The sequence below is a fragment of the Aquarana catesbeiana genome, linkage group LG01 (genome assembly GCF_042186555.1).
Source record: "Aquarana catesbeiana isolate 2022-GZ linkage group LG01, ASM4218655v1, whole genome shotgun sequence".
NCBI lineage: Eukaryota > Metazoa > Chordata > Amphibia > Anura > Ranidae > Aquarana > Aquarana catesbeiana.
Window position 1 is genome coordinate 227,961,737 of NC_133324.1, and position 14,392 is coordinate 227,976,128.

The window sequence follows — 14,392 nt, forward strand, 5'->3', positions numbered from 1 at the left end:
ACCAGGACCTGGAATGACCTATCTTAGGTACCTCCCTATCCTTGTTCAAAACTGTGACGCTTAAACATACCTCTGACTCATGGTTAACTTCCCCCAATAGTCCATTTTGGTTTAATCCGACGCTTTCGGAACTAAACTCCTTACCTGACCCTCAAAGGTGGACCTCCAAGGGAATTAAATATCTACATCACATATACACCCCTCACAGATGAGATTAGATTTTGACTTACCGCGTACTTATTTGTTCTCTTATTACCAACTTAGGCATGCTGTGTGAGCACAGTTCGGTTCCCTAGACAATCTGCTTAAAACCCCTGACCTCGAAAAAAAAATCCTAAGATCCCCAGACCAGAAGAAACGTATTTCTACTTACTATGCAGCTCTGGTCACAGACTCTAACCCTAGATTTAAAATAGCACAACGGAAGTGGGAATCCTTAGATATCTCCATCATGGAAGATGACTGGTCGGAATTCAGTGATACTTTTAAGGCTTCTGTTATATCCTCCTAGGGATAGGGTGATTCAAATAAAGATTTTTCATCAATCGCACCTCACACCAGCTAAAATGCACAAAATGGGCATATTATCCTCTGCTGAGTGCTTTCGGGGATGTGGACACACGGATTTCCTTCACTGTTTTTGGAATTGCCCCATAATACATGACTTCTGGCGGAGCATAGGCTCTTTTCTCTACTCGGCGTTGGGACTTCCCAACATAGTCCACCCCAAGAACTGCCTTCTGGGTGTCTTTGGTGATTTGCCTGTCCCTTCCCGGGTCAAACAACTCCTTCGTATCCTATATTTCTATGCCAAGAAATCCATTTTGTTGACCTGGAAGGGAACGGCAACCCCAACCAAGGGACTATGGTTAAAACTGGTTAATGAAGCTCTTCCGCTTTATAAACTCACTTTGGACATCCGTAAAAGACCAAAAGCATTTTATAAAATCTGGGGCAGGTGGCTGGCTAGCCCCCTGACCCTCTCCCCTATACTGCCGTGATCAGAGTAAGCTTGAGGCAGCTTGCCCTGTAACATGATTACACTCTTTTACAATTTTACTGACTGTGGTCAAAATGCCTGTCTATGGAGTTTGACACTGAATGATCTAACTTGTTTTCTAGTATAATACCTAATGGATGTATTAACCAATTATTGTTCTGGCCTGACACAGGAGCAGTCTGTATCTTTGTTTTTCATGTTGGACCTTACTAGGTCCTTTTTGTTTGTCTTTGTATGTTTGTAAGTTAAAAAAAAACTGCAATAAACATATCTTTAAAAAATAAATAAAATCGGATTTAATTTAATAAATGGTATTTTTACACATTCGTCAAAACATTGCAACAACCCACCGCGCAGGGTAGAACAGACATTAGTGATGGATAAAGGAGCAGTCACCTTGGAGGCCAGAAGCAGTTCCCCCAGAGATCTTCAGGTACATAAAACTTAAAAGTGCCTAGATATAGCATATTACATCCAGATGCAAATGGCTTAACCGCTTACCTACTGGGCACTTAAACCCCCTTTCTGCCCAGGCCAATTTTCAGCTTTCAGCGCTGTTGCATTTTGAATGACCGTTGCGTGGTCATGCAACACTCTACCCAAATTTTATTTGTATTATTTTTTCACGCAAGTAGTGCTTTCTTTTGGTGGTATTTAATCACTTTTTTATTTTTTTCAAAAAAAAATAAGTCTGTTATAAAATTTTGAAATCGGGTATTTTTTCTTCTTCATTGTGCGGTGATGCGGCTGCACTGATGGGCGCTGATGCGGCTGCACTGATGGGCGCTGATGCGGCTGCACTGATGGGCGCTGATGGGCACTAAGAGGTGGCACTGATGATGAGGCATTGATAGGTGGCACTGGTGGGTACTGATAGATGGCACTGCTGGGCACAGACAAGGCAGCAGCGGCTCTGTGTGAGGAACCGATATCCCTCTGACAGAAGCCGGTGATCGGCTTTTTTTTTCAGCGTGAGGGGAAAAAAAAGATTAACGATCTTCTGTTTACATCACGTGATCAGCTGTCATTGGCTGACAGCTGATCACATGGTAAGGGGTCAGGATCGGTCTCTTACTCTGATCTGTGATCAGCCGAGTTTCATAGACTTGGTGATCACAGAGCACGCTGCTCTAGATGGCCTCCCAGCATTTAAGGCCCGGACTGTAGCCGTCATTCGACTATAGGGCGGGAGGTGGTTAAACACCCAGAAAAGCACCTAGAGACTTAAATAAGGGTTGGGCGCATTAACTCAATCCACTGGGACCATATGGCATCAAACTTTAGCATGGCATTTCTAAGATAGGTGTGTTTTTAAAAACAGACAGAATAGGCGGTTAGGGCGAGGTCTATTTGCATGCGGTTAATCTGCTAGCTATGAATACTGCTCGAGAAATGGGAAGCGCTACATTTTGGTGAAGTAGGGATACGTCCGTATATCCAAGCAGACTCATAATGGGGTCAACCACAAGGTTGTTGCCCAGGAGACAATTAAGGTTCCCTAACACCTCTGCCCAATACCTTTGCAACCTGGTATATTGCCACAGGAGATGGATAAGGGATCCTGGGGCTTGCCCACACCTCGCACAGCCTGGATCTTCTTGCACCCCTATATTGTATACAAATTCAGGGGTTCTGTAGAACCTATGCAAAATAAATATCTGCCTGTGAGAGGGAGATGGGGAAAACTATCTGGAGTGACTATAAAAATCCTCCCAGATGTCACCAGAGTTGGGGGCCCACATCCCTCTCCCATCGAGCTTTACATAACATGGGAAATTTCTAGAGAAAATGATTCAGCAATGTAACCATTAGCGGATGAGGCCCGCACCATGGTGCCAATAATGAACGTATAGAAAAAGGAGACCTTAGCGAAGTTGGATTGGGCCTGGATAGCATGCCTGAACTGCAGATATTGATAGTACCATTTAGTGTTGAGGGCAAATTCTTCCTGCAGTTGTGCATAGGGATTTATAGTGCGATTTTCATACAACTGTGCTAACTTGCGTAGACTCGCCCCCTCCCACCTCCGGAAGCCCTGGAGCTTGGCAATTTCGGAAAACAATGGGTTGTTCCAAATGGTGGTATGTTTAGTAAAGAAGGAAATCTTAAGCAATTTTTTTTTTTTTTTTTGCAATATCTCAAATTTTACACATTGTAATGCACTGCAAGCTACCCTACCCAATGCATTTCTCAACAGGCACTTCTAGAGTAGATAGGTTATGTTGGCCTTGGTTTATATATGAAAGGAGGGGGCGAAAGGGTCTCTCCAAGTCGCACCCAACCTAATGCTGTAATTGGGCAGCAATAAAATAGAGCCATGGATTAGGTGCACCTAATCCTTCCGCATCTTTAGGGTAATTGAGCAGTTCCAGTTTAATCCTCTGTGAATTTTTCCTCCAGATCAAATCCCGATATGGCTGTGACCTTTATGAAAATTCTCAGGGGTATCCCCACAGGGGAGTTGTGGAGAAAGTAGAGAACTTGTGGCATCCAAATCATTTTAAGTAGGTTTACTCGCCCCACAACAGAGAGTTTTCACCAGGCCTTGCATTGAAAAATTATTTTAATTTTTCTATTCATCTTTGTGGGAATCTGTGTAAAGCGCCAACTATTCACATGTGCATTAACTTGTATAGCAGCGCAGATGTAATTTTCACTTTTTATGCCTTGCATTGAGTTTGAAATTTTGACAGTAAAGGCAAAATATTATCTGAAATGTAATCTGGTGGGGAGCTGGACATAACCTTGCCCAGGTATTTTAATGAGGGGACCATTTTAAAATGTGGGGTGGTGGCAAAAAGGCAAGCAGTGGGTCTAAAGGAAGCAGCATAGATTTCAACCAGTTGATGGTAAGCCCTAAGAATTTTCCAAAGGTGTCCATGCGATGCAGTTAATGAGGCTTGAGTGTTTTTGAGCTCAACATTTTTTGAGGGGGGGGCAAACTGAAAAACACTGAAAATAAAAACCATCAATTGCAACCTCACTGTGCCCCGTCAATTTCAGCCACTGTGGCATTTAACCAGCACCCCCACCGCCTGCCCGCTCGTTGTCTGACCGGCACTTACCCCATCCTGGTGGCAGGTCAGGTGGCGGAGGCGAGCTGTGGGATGGGCAGTGGGTCTAACCGTGCCGAGCTGTGGGTCAGGCGGCGGCTCCTCTGTGCTCCATGTTTCCGCCGTGCATCTCTTCTTTCCTCCTGCAAGGCGTCCGATAGGATTGCCTGTCCTTTCAGCCAACAGGTGACTGGTTTGAGACCTGCACTTCCTCATTGGCGGAGAGGTGGTTCAGTCTTAGAAAAGTGAATGTTAATTTGCTTTTCTAACACAACTGCGTGGGCTCCCAGCGCAATGCTCTGCGCTTCAAGTCCACCCTATTTTGAAGCCTATTAGAGCCTATGGCTCTAATCAGGTGCTTAAAGGAAACCACCCCCCGCCGCTGTAATTCACGAGCCTGGCGTCCTAAAAGGGACCAGGCTCGTGAATAGGGGGTGGCGCCCGTCTGCCCTTAATGGACGGGCCGCCACTGTGTTTGAGAGGAATAAAAGTACATCATCTGCGTGAAGAGCAACCTTGTCCTCTAAGGAACCTCTAACAAAACCAGTGACATCCAGAGAATGACAAAGCAGACAAGTTGGTGACTGACGATGGTGAAAAGTAAGGGAGACAGAGGGCACTCCTGCCTGGTGCCTCTGCGTAGGTTAAAGAAAGAGGACTGCAGACCATTGACCATGATGCAAGCCCAGAGCAGCATAAAGTAATTGTACCCACTTGCAAAAAGAACAGCCCACAAGACTTCATATATTGCTGGGAAGGTAACACGTCACCGTATGGGTCATGTCACCCATATCTGTGCCCATACCGCCAACAAAGCTCTTCATAGGGGCATCTTTCTACAATTTGCTGGATTCCTGACACAGTGGCCTGGATCTGACTACAATAACCCTCCAAATTAATGATGGATATGCATACAAACAGATGGGAATCGATATTTCAGCCTACAATCTGCAGTGTGGCATATAAGGGTCAGACTCAGACAATCAGGCCACATCTCTCTAAGCAAAAGCTCATAGGCCAACAATCACCGAAGGAGAATATAACATCGGCTGTGATGTACGTCCCATCTTTGATGCGATTACTGGGAGTTGTAGATTTGTGAAGGAAGTTACACGGAGGTTGCTGTCTGTGATGATGAGGGGTTCCAGGAGCTGGATTTGCTGGATGCTATTGAGGAATATCCATACATGCTTAATCCGTATAGCTTTCTGGTAAGCAGACTACATTATCACGTGGTGACGAGTGCCCTTTCACATCTGCACTGTATCTGGTGATTGGACTTCTCCCGTTCTTCAGACCTCTTTGGACTGTTTTTAGCGCCGCAATATTTTTTATGTGATTTTTTGTTTGATATCAACAAACTTTGCTGGCTGCTTGCTTATACATTTAGATCAGCGCAATTTTTTTTCTTTTATGATTCCACAATTTATACTGCTACATATCTTTGGTAAAAATAACCCGAATTAGTGGATATTATTTGGTCCGTGTGAAAGTTAGAGAGTCCACAAGCTATGGTGCAAATCATAAAAAATTGATCACACCTGATGCACTGACGGCCTATCTCATTTCTTGTGACCCTAACAAGCCAGGAAAGTACAAATACCCCCCAAATGACCCCTTTTTTGAAAGTAGACATTCCAAGGTATTTAGTAAGATGCATGGTGAGGTTTTTGATGATGTCATTTTTTCCCACAATTCTTTGCAAAATGAAGATTTTTTTATTTTTTATTTTTTTCCCCACAAAATTGTCATTGTAATAGGTTATTTCTCTCACATGGCATGTATATACCACAAATAATTCCCCAAAATACATTCTGATACTCCTCCTGAGTATTACGATACCACATGTGTGGGACTTTTTCACAGCCTGGCCACATAGAGAGGCCCAACATGCAGGGAGCACCGTCAGGTGTTCTAGGAGCATAAATTACACATCTAACTTGTTGACTGCCTATTACACTTTTGAAGGCACTGGAGCACCAGGACAATGACACATGACACTGACGTGGCACTGATGACACTGATGTGGCACTGATGACAGATGGCATTAATACGTGGCACTGATGACAGATGGCATTAATACATGGCATTAATACGTGGCACTGATGACAGATGGCACTAATATGTGGCACTGGTGACAGATGGCACTGATACGTGGCACTGGTGACACATGGCACTGATACGTGGCACTGATACGTGGCACTGATGACAGATGGCACTGATACGTGGCACTGATGACACGTGACACTGATACGTGGCACTGATGACACGTGACACTGATAACAGATGGCACGTGACACTGACAGGTGGCAGTGATGACAGATGGCACTAATATGTGGCACTAGGGACAGATGGCACTGGGGACAGATGGCACTGACAGGTACTGTGTTCACTTTTTTTTCCGTTTTTTTTTTTTTTTTTTTTCTGACACTCAGGCTGCAGCGGTTCGCTCTCCCTCCTCACACGCTGTCTGTGTGAGGAGGGAGAGCCGGTGATGGGAGATGATCTCATATGTTTACATATGAGATCATCTCATTGGCACCGCCGATCGCACTGTAAACGGCCGCTGTGATTGGCCGATTACAACGATCTGTGACTGGCTGTGTCCAAGGGACAAGGCCAGCACATAACTTCCCCGATGCGCGCCCGCATGAGTGTGCATCGCGGAAGTAAACAGCAGGATGTCCAGGGACGGCCTTCCAGCAGTTAGCGTCAGCGCGGGAGCCGTCTTTTGGCTATAGCGCGGGCGCGAAGTGGTTAAAGCCTGGTACACACTACAGTTTTTTATTTTATTTTTTTTTTCATGCAATCCAGCAGGTTGCATGAAAATAAACAGACAGCGCCAGTCAGAGCCACTGTACTAACCATGCGAGGTTAGTTTAGCAATCTCCCCCACTGAGCTGTTGTGTTCTGACAAATTTATACATTTGTCCCTTTTTTAAAAAAATGATAAAGCATGCAAATAGTGTGGCACTATAAACACGATTGGACTTAAATTTTAAAAGTTTACATACAAATGTTTATAAAAAAAAATTAGGGGAAAAAATGAAAAAGTTACTAAAACAAAGTGTCAAAGACTTAAACCATTTTTAACACAAAAAAGCCCCATGTACAGCTTGAGGCATTGGCTTCTGCTGCAACTTGGACAGCTCTGGGATTGCCTGATGTTTGGTGTAGGTATATCTCTGAGAAAGCTGGCACAGTAAAAGGGCTGGTGTTCATGTTTCAGATTACCATTCTTAGATCCAGTGTGCCAGGAAACCAGCAAGTGTCAGCAGTAAAGGTAACTGTCAGAATGAACATTGTATTCCTGCTGCACTGTTTCTCAGTTCCACTTTCTCCTCTCACAGCCCAGGACTTCTGATACTGTTCATGCTACTGCTGCAAATAGAAGAGTAACAGCAGAACACAGCAACTGGGTGGCACTTTGCAATCCCCTACCTAGGCCCAGATCTAGTGACAGCCTAGTTCTTATGATTTAGATTGGAAGAGCTGCATTTTCCCAATGCAATCTGCAGTATTGAGCTGTCACTTTGACAGCTCGGTCCCTGCACAGTGTAAAAGACAATGCGGTGCAGAAGCAGGAGAGGCTCTTGCCCATTGCACCCTCTAGGCGGAAAAGAGAAGGAAGACAATGGCGCAGGATCCCAGTTTAGTCAGGAACCTCTTCTACCTGAGCCTTCTGTGTGGGGCTTGAGACTAGTGTGGTTGTAGACTCTGGAACACACCACAACCACCACCACCACCATCACACTATCCAAAACTTAAAAAAAAAAGGGGGGGGGGGCGGGGGGTGTTGGCTGGGGAGCGCCAAATAATTGAAAAAAACTTCTAACCCCACCACCATCACTCTATCCAAAACTGAAAGCAAAATAAAAAACTTTGGCTAGGCATACATTTTAACCTTCACATAATATTTTATCTGAAGTTAGCAGTGATAGTGATCTAGGGGTATTGTAATTTACTTCTTAAAGCAATGGAGATAATTAGAAGCCTTTTCGGTCCTCTCCTTTCTTGTTTAAATACTGTAGTAACTCAGAAGCAACAACAACCCCTTTCATCTAGTTCAGGGGTCTCCAAACTTTCTAAACAAAGGGCCAGTTTAATGTCCTTCAAACTTTAGGAGGGCTGGACTGTGGCCGGTGGGAATAGAAAATGTCCTGGCATCAGTGGGAGTAAACCGTTCCCCATGATTGGTATTGGGGGGGAGTAATAGTGCCCCATCGTTGGTATAAGTGGGAGAAATAGTGCCCCATCATTAGTATCGGTATCAATGAGAGTGCCCCATCGTTGGTGTCAGTGCTAGTATTCGTGCCCGTCCTTGATATCAATGGGATTAATAGTGTGCCATTGTTGGTATCAATGGGAGGTATAATGCACCATCATTGGTATCAGTGGTAGTAATCGTGCCCCATCGGTGGTATCAATGGGAGTGCCCCATCATTGGTATCAGTGCTAGTAATAGTGCCCTGTTGTTTGTATCAATGGGATTAATAGTGTGCCATCGTTGGTATCAATGGGAGGTATTGTGCACCATTGTTGGTGTCAGTGGTAGAACTAGTGCCCCATCGTTGGTGCCAGTGGGAGGAATCGTGCTCCATCATTGATATCAATGGGAAGACTAGTGCCCCATCATTGATTGCTGACAGTGAGGGGAAAAATGCCCCAAGGGCTGGATAAAAGCAAGTAGGAGACCACTGATATAGTTTATCAAAACAAACCTCACTTCATAAAAAGCACAGCTCTAGAAAAACTGAAGTCACTTGACAAAGACATAGTAAGCTATCCAAAATGTACACACAATTGTTAATAACACATCTTCTATTGCCTATGATGTCACTGTTAGTCTGCAGATCAGGGGTGGGGCATATGTTCGTCGTACTTTACTGGTATGAGCGACATATTATGTGCTTGTGTTACCGTTTTTTGTGGATGAGACATCATTAAAAATTATTGTTCAATGTTCACATTGTTCGTAGATGAAAGCATTTAAACATGTATGTTCTTTTTGGAACCCAATAGCAAGTATACTGTATTTTATTTATGCAGCAATACGGCTTTGTTGTCTTTTTACTAAGACTGTTCCATGCTTGTTTCAGATTGAAGAGGAGTTGGCTGCCCTTCAGAAGGAGCGCAGTGAGAGGATCAAGCATTTGTTTGAACGCCAGGAAAGAGAAATTGAAACCTTCGATATGGAAAGTTTACGGTTGGGCTTTGGAAATCTGGTGACGTTAGAATATCCCAAGGAGGACTATAGATGAGAGAGGCCAGTTTTTGCCATTTAAATAAAAGAACAATAATAATATTAACAGTGACAGCAAGGAGAACCTGCAAAACGTACATTCCCCATTTTAACGGGCGTGCTCTCTCTCTCTCTTCTCTCTCTCCCTCCCTTTATCTCTCTCTTTCACTCTATCTCTCTGTCTCTTTCTATCTCTGACGTCCGTCGGACACTAGTGCCTGTAATTCTTTTTACTCACCAGGGTGCCTCTGGGCAAATCTGAGCACGGAGCAAGCTCCCTGGCATACCTCTCAAGTGTCCCTGATTGTCACTCAAAATTTCAATCCATCAGAACATTGGTGCTTGTTATACAAACCGAAGATTCAAACAGCGGGAAGGAGTCTTGAAGTTACAGTTGTGTTTTGTGTCGAAACTCTTCCTTTATTCATAACCCCTTTTGTGGAAAGAGATAACTTGATTATTCAAAGTTTTGTCCATGATGTTCCTTGGGGAAGATGTTGAGAGGTATGTGGTTTTATCAGTGTGAGGATTGAGAGGTATGTATCTTCTATGCCTCTGTCAGAGGGCTTATGGGGCTCTGTGTCTTTTGGCCAGGCTTTGGCAGAAGGTGAGAAGTGTGTGTCCCTGGTGTCTCTTGAGTACTTTGAGGGGTGAAAGCTACATGTTTATGATTCCTCTGCTGAGACTAAAAAGATGTGTGTCCTGCAGTTTGGTAAGAAGTCAGCTCCACAGTTTCAGATGGTTTCATAACCCATGATGCACAAGTTGTCAGTCTGTGATTAACCCCTTCAGCCCTGAGCCAGTTTAGTGGCAGTGTATAAATTTAAACCTGGTGATGATTTTTACCTTGTTAAAGACTGTGGTCATTTTGGCACTTTTAGAAGTTTGGTTACGATGAGCTTACCACCTCTCTTGTACTTGGTTGGTATCCAGTAAAGACTAACCTTCCAATCTTCTAAAGTGCCTCACACTAAAAACTAAAACTCAGGGATGAAGAGATTAACTTCTTGATGTTCAGTAACACATTTGAGAGACTAGAGAGAAATGAGGAGATACACATAAAATACAAACCAACATAAAATGTGAATACCTGTTGGTTGCTACAAACATTTTATTCTGTTTAAAGTACAAGCAAAAAAAAATATATATATACAATTTAATACATAAAAGAGAGAGAGAAGCATAAAACTGCAGCCTTAAGGTTACTGCTGCTGCGTTAAACATTGTTGTTTTTTTGGTATTTGTTCGTCAGGAATAAAAAAAAAAAAAAGAAGAGATTTTATTAAACTATTGAGGTTTGATACATTTTACAGAAACCAATCATGTTGTATATATATATAGACATATTGTTGGGAGGGGGAGAAGCAGAATTTGGGGGGTTGTTTGGGCAGATGGGGAGGGTAGAATGTCTTGTGATAATATATATATTTTGTTTCATTTCTTTTTTTTTTTTGTTTGTTTTTTTTCTTTTTTTTCTTTTTTCTTTTGTTTTGTTTTTTTTTTTTCTTTTTGATGACTTATGCTGGCCGGAGCAGAAATTGACTTTGAATTTTCATTGCACTTTTGGCTCCTAATCAATGGTACTTTTTACTCCAGTCCTGGTTTTCTTATATGTATATACCATATGTATTCTTAACTGACATAAGGCAGCTGGGAAATTAAGACCAAAATACACTATTTATCAATGACTTTGGCAAGGTAAGGTGCCAGAGAATAATTTTTGCTAAATCTTTGCAATATATTGCTAATGTATGCCAGGATGTAAAAAAAAAATAATTTAAACCATCCAAGGTTAAGTAAATTTACAGAGTGTGTACATGTGATTGGTGAATTCTACCAGCCCTCTGCTCCAATCCATGTGACAGTGTGTCCACGCCGTATGCAGCCAGTTAATTGTTTCCGCTGCCTAAACCCAAGTAAATACATTTTTATACATAGGAGTGGACACAGTTTCTAAAACTGGATTTGAAAGGAGTACTTGAGTAGAAATTTAAGATTTCTTTCTTCTTTGGTATTAATATATCTTTATTTTAAAAAAAAATACAGATTGTGAATACATATGCCTCAGTCAATAAATACTGTATATCCCTGGTTCCTGGTACAATTCTAGTTCCTGCGTTCATTAGTCCTGGAACCTGCGCATGGAAGAAAGTACTGTATTTGCTTCACAAGAAGTTTTTTGTTCAGCACTAATTGTAGCTAATTATCCTTTAAGCCCATTAGGTTGAAAGGTGGAATTTCAGGGTTTTCTTTCTTTCTTCTGTCTGTCTTTTTTTTTTTTTTTTTTTTATTTTTTTTTTTTTTTTAATGTTTCTTTTTTTCTCCCATAATTTTATGTTTTGGGTGGAGGGCATAAAAATTTAATAGATAATGGCTGTGATGTACTGAGTCAGTGTTTCCTCAAAGAACATTTCAGTGTGTTCATTAAAAATATTGCATAAATATGAACAAAATAAGAAAACCACTTTTAGAGAGAGAGTATTTTTGAAGCTGAAAATTCTGTATAAAAATTGATGTTAGACAAGTAATGTATCGTATTTGTTCAAGAATATTATAAGAAAAATCAAACTTTGCGGACTATTTTTTGGCACAAAATAATAAGTTAAATATACTTATTTTATTTTTAAGAGAATTGAATTAAAAAAATAATATATAGAGTCTCAATTAATAAATGCATTTAATACGTTCCCCTTTTCCGTCTGTAAACTGCTTTTACAAATGCTTTTCAAGTGGCATTTGCAGGGCAAGTGAATCAAATCAAGCTTGCCCTGCTTGGATTTTAATATTTACTGTCCTCATTTTTAAAGATCTTATGCTCTGGCTTAGTACATCTTGGTCCTAATTTATAAGTGTGAAAAGGTCCTCTAGAGTAAAGCATTTTTATTAAATTTAATGCAGTTAGTTATTCATATAATGGTCTATGTTCTTCCTGGATACATGTAGCTGTATTTTCACACACAATGCTACCACATTGCACTTTTGTTGAGAGTGTACAAATTTAAATTTCAAAATATTTGATTTTTATTTTGTGTTGATTTCCTGGAAAATGCATTCAGTTCATAAAATAATTCTTTTACAAGAATATTTTATATGGAAACTTGTCAGTTATATTGATAATTATTGGACACCAAAGCCAGTATCTGAAAACAAAAAGAAAAAATCGTTTCATCATTTCAGTGCATACTTCTTGTATTGAGGAGAAACCTGAATTTAAGGTAAAGCATATACAATATTTTGAAATATTTTAGTTTTTGGGAATTGGCACAATTACACGCAAATAAAACTGAAAATTGATAAGAATGTATTTATTATTTGTTCGATTTGAAATACTTGCTTGAAAGATGGGGAAAGTTCTCAACCAACCAGAAAAAAAATGAAATATAACTTTGTTTGAATCTAAAAAATGTAAGATAAGTATTTGTACAGATCTCTGGAAGCTGGAATGGGAATATGTAAAACCAGGACTGGGTATAATGATCTGTGTTAAGGGTGCTTTACACTTTGTCAAGTGATTAACGTCATGCACCTGCAAAGCACGTCCACCACGCTGTCTACACTGTGCTCATTTGGGTCCCACTCTCTCTGGTAAATAACCTTTGTGGCTGCAGGCCTTTCACTTGATTGCAAGGTTCTCAGAGCTGTTCATTGCTTTACATGACCACTAGCACTGGAATTTTTTCACTGTTATTGGGGAATATGACTAATGGAAAAGTAGTCCTTTCTCTTTTTTTTTTATAGCAAAGAAAAAAGTTGAAATGATTCTATAGAACTGTCCTAAAAGTAAAGGTGCTAAAATTGTCTTTTATGGGATACTTTTTTGTGATCTTTTATGGAAGTAAAACAGAGCAGCATATTGATGCCATTGGATTAATTCTTGTGCCCTAATCTCTTTAGGTTACTACAGAATCTCAGTGGCAGAAGGACTTTGTGTTACCTGCAGTGTTTTGCACTGAAAAGTACATTTAAAAGATCCAGGAATTTTTCTCTGGCAGTAAAGCGTTTCAGCTCATGGAATCTTATTGGCATTGTGCTGTTTACAGAAATTTCTTTCCATACATAGCATTGTTTGATGAATGTGTGTATTAACGGCTATCAAAAGCTATCGCCTTGAGAATGTATCTCATCCATATATCCACCTAGGACATTTGGATATTTGTATTTTGTCTGCTTATTATCTTACAAGAAATGCAGAATACTTTTTTTTAACGCCTCTGAATTGAGCATTGGATAAATTTAATGCCCAAAAAAATGTCAGGCTGCAGAGTTATGGTTGCATGATATCCAGTGGGTTTTTTTTAAGTCCTCGTTGTTTGCTGGTATATGTGTGTTCAAAGAGAAAATCTGCTCATCAGGAGCAGATGTTATATCACTGCCAATATCTATCTCCAGTACTGCCCATCTCAATAAAAAAGCGGAGCATCCATTATGCTTGCATTAGGTCCATTCTTGCATTTTTAGTTTCAAGAATTTGTACTGCTGTTGTTTGCTATGAAGTTGTTTTGTACATACATTTTTAAGAGTATTGGTGGGATATAAATGGCAGATCCCTCAATTTTTTTTGTATATGCTGTACATGTTCCCTTGTTACACACCTCTGGAGCAGTGCAGAAAGCAGTGTTCAGGGGTGTGATGGTGCTTATCAGATGGTCTGCAGCCTCAAAAAAAATACTTTGGAAGCAAAAACATTTAAATTTTTATGCTGCTGATTAAGCCTATTGTGCAGGTTTCTCCAGCACCGCATATTTTTTTTATATATATATATATATATATATATATATATATATATAATATTTTTTTTTTTTTTTTTTTTTTTTTTTTTTTGTTATTGGAACAGGATAGCTTACAAAATGGATAGAGAGTGGACTCTGAATAAGCACAGGCCATTCAAATCGATGCTCTGCTCCACTGGTTTTGCTGCTGTAACAGTTGTTAAGCAGAGGATGTGTGCACACAGCATCCCAGTGCCCACTGTCCCACTAGCACAAAATCCACTTAGGGACTGTGGCCAAAAATCATGTATTTTCTGTATAGAATGAACTGAAGGAGAGATTTTACATATTTTCGTATTGTATTTTAACAGTTTTTTCTCAAATCCGT

The 14,392-nt window shown here is 40.8% G+C and overlaps 1 protein-coding gene across 3 annotated transcripts in view; it reads left to right on the forward strand.

The window, feature by feature from the left end:
- TAOK3 (TAO kinase 3) overlaps positions 1–14,122 on the forward strand; it is a 433,972-nt gene extending 419,850 nt beyond the window's left edge. For all 3 annotated transcript variants that reach the window (XM_073625563.1, XM_073625585.1, XM_073625574.1), the window contains one exon: positions 9,153–14,122. In XM_073625563.1, the coding sequence (XP_073481664.1) occupies positions 9,153–9,314 (162 nt within the window). In that variant the 3' untranslated portion in view covers positions 9,315–14,122. The remainder of the gene's footprint in view (positions 1–9,152) is intronic.
- Positions 14,123–14,392: the final 270 nt, after the last annotated feature.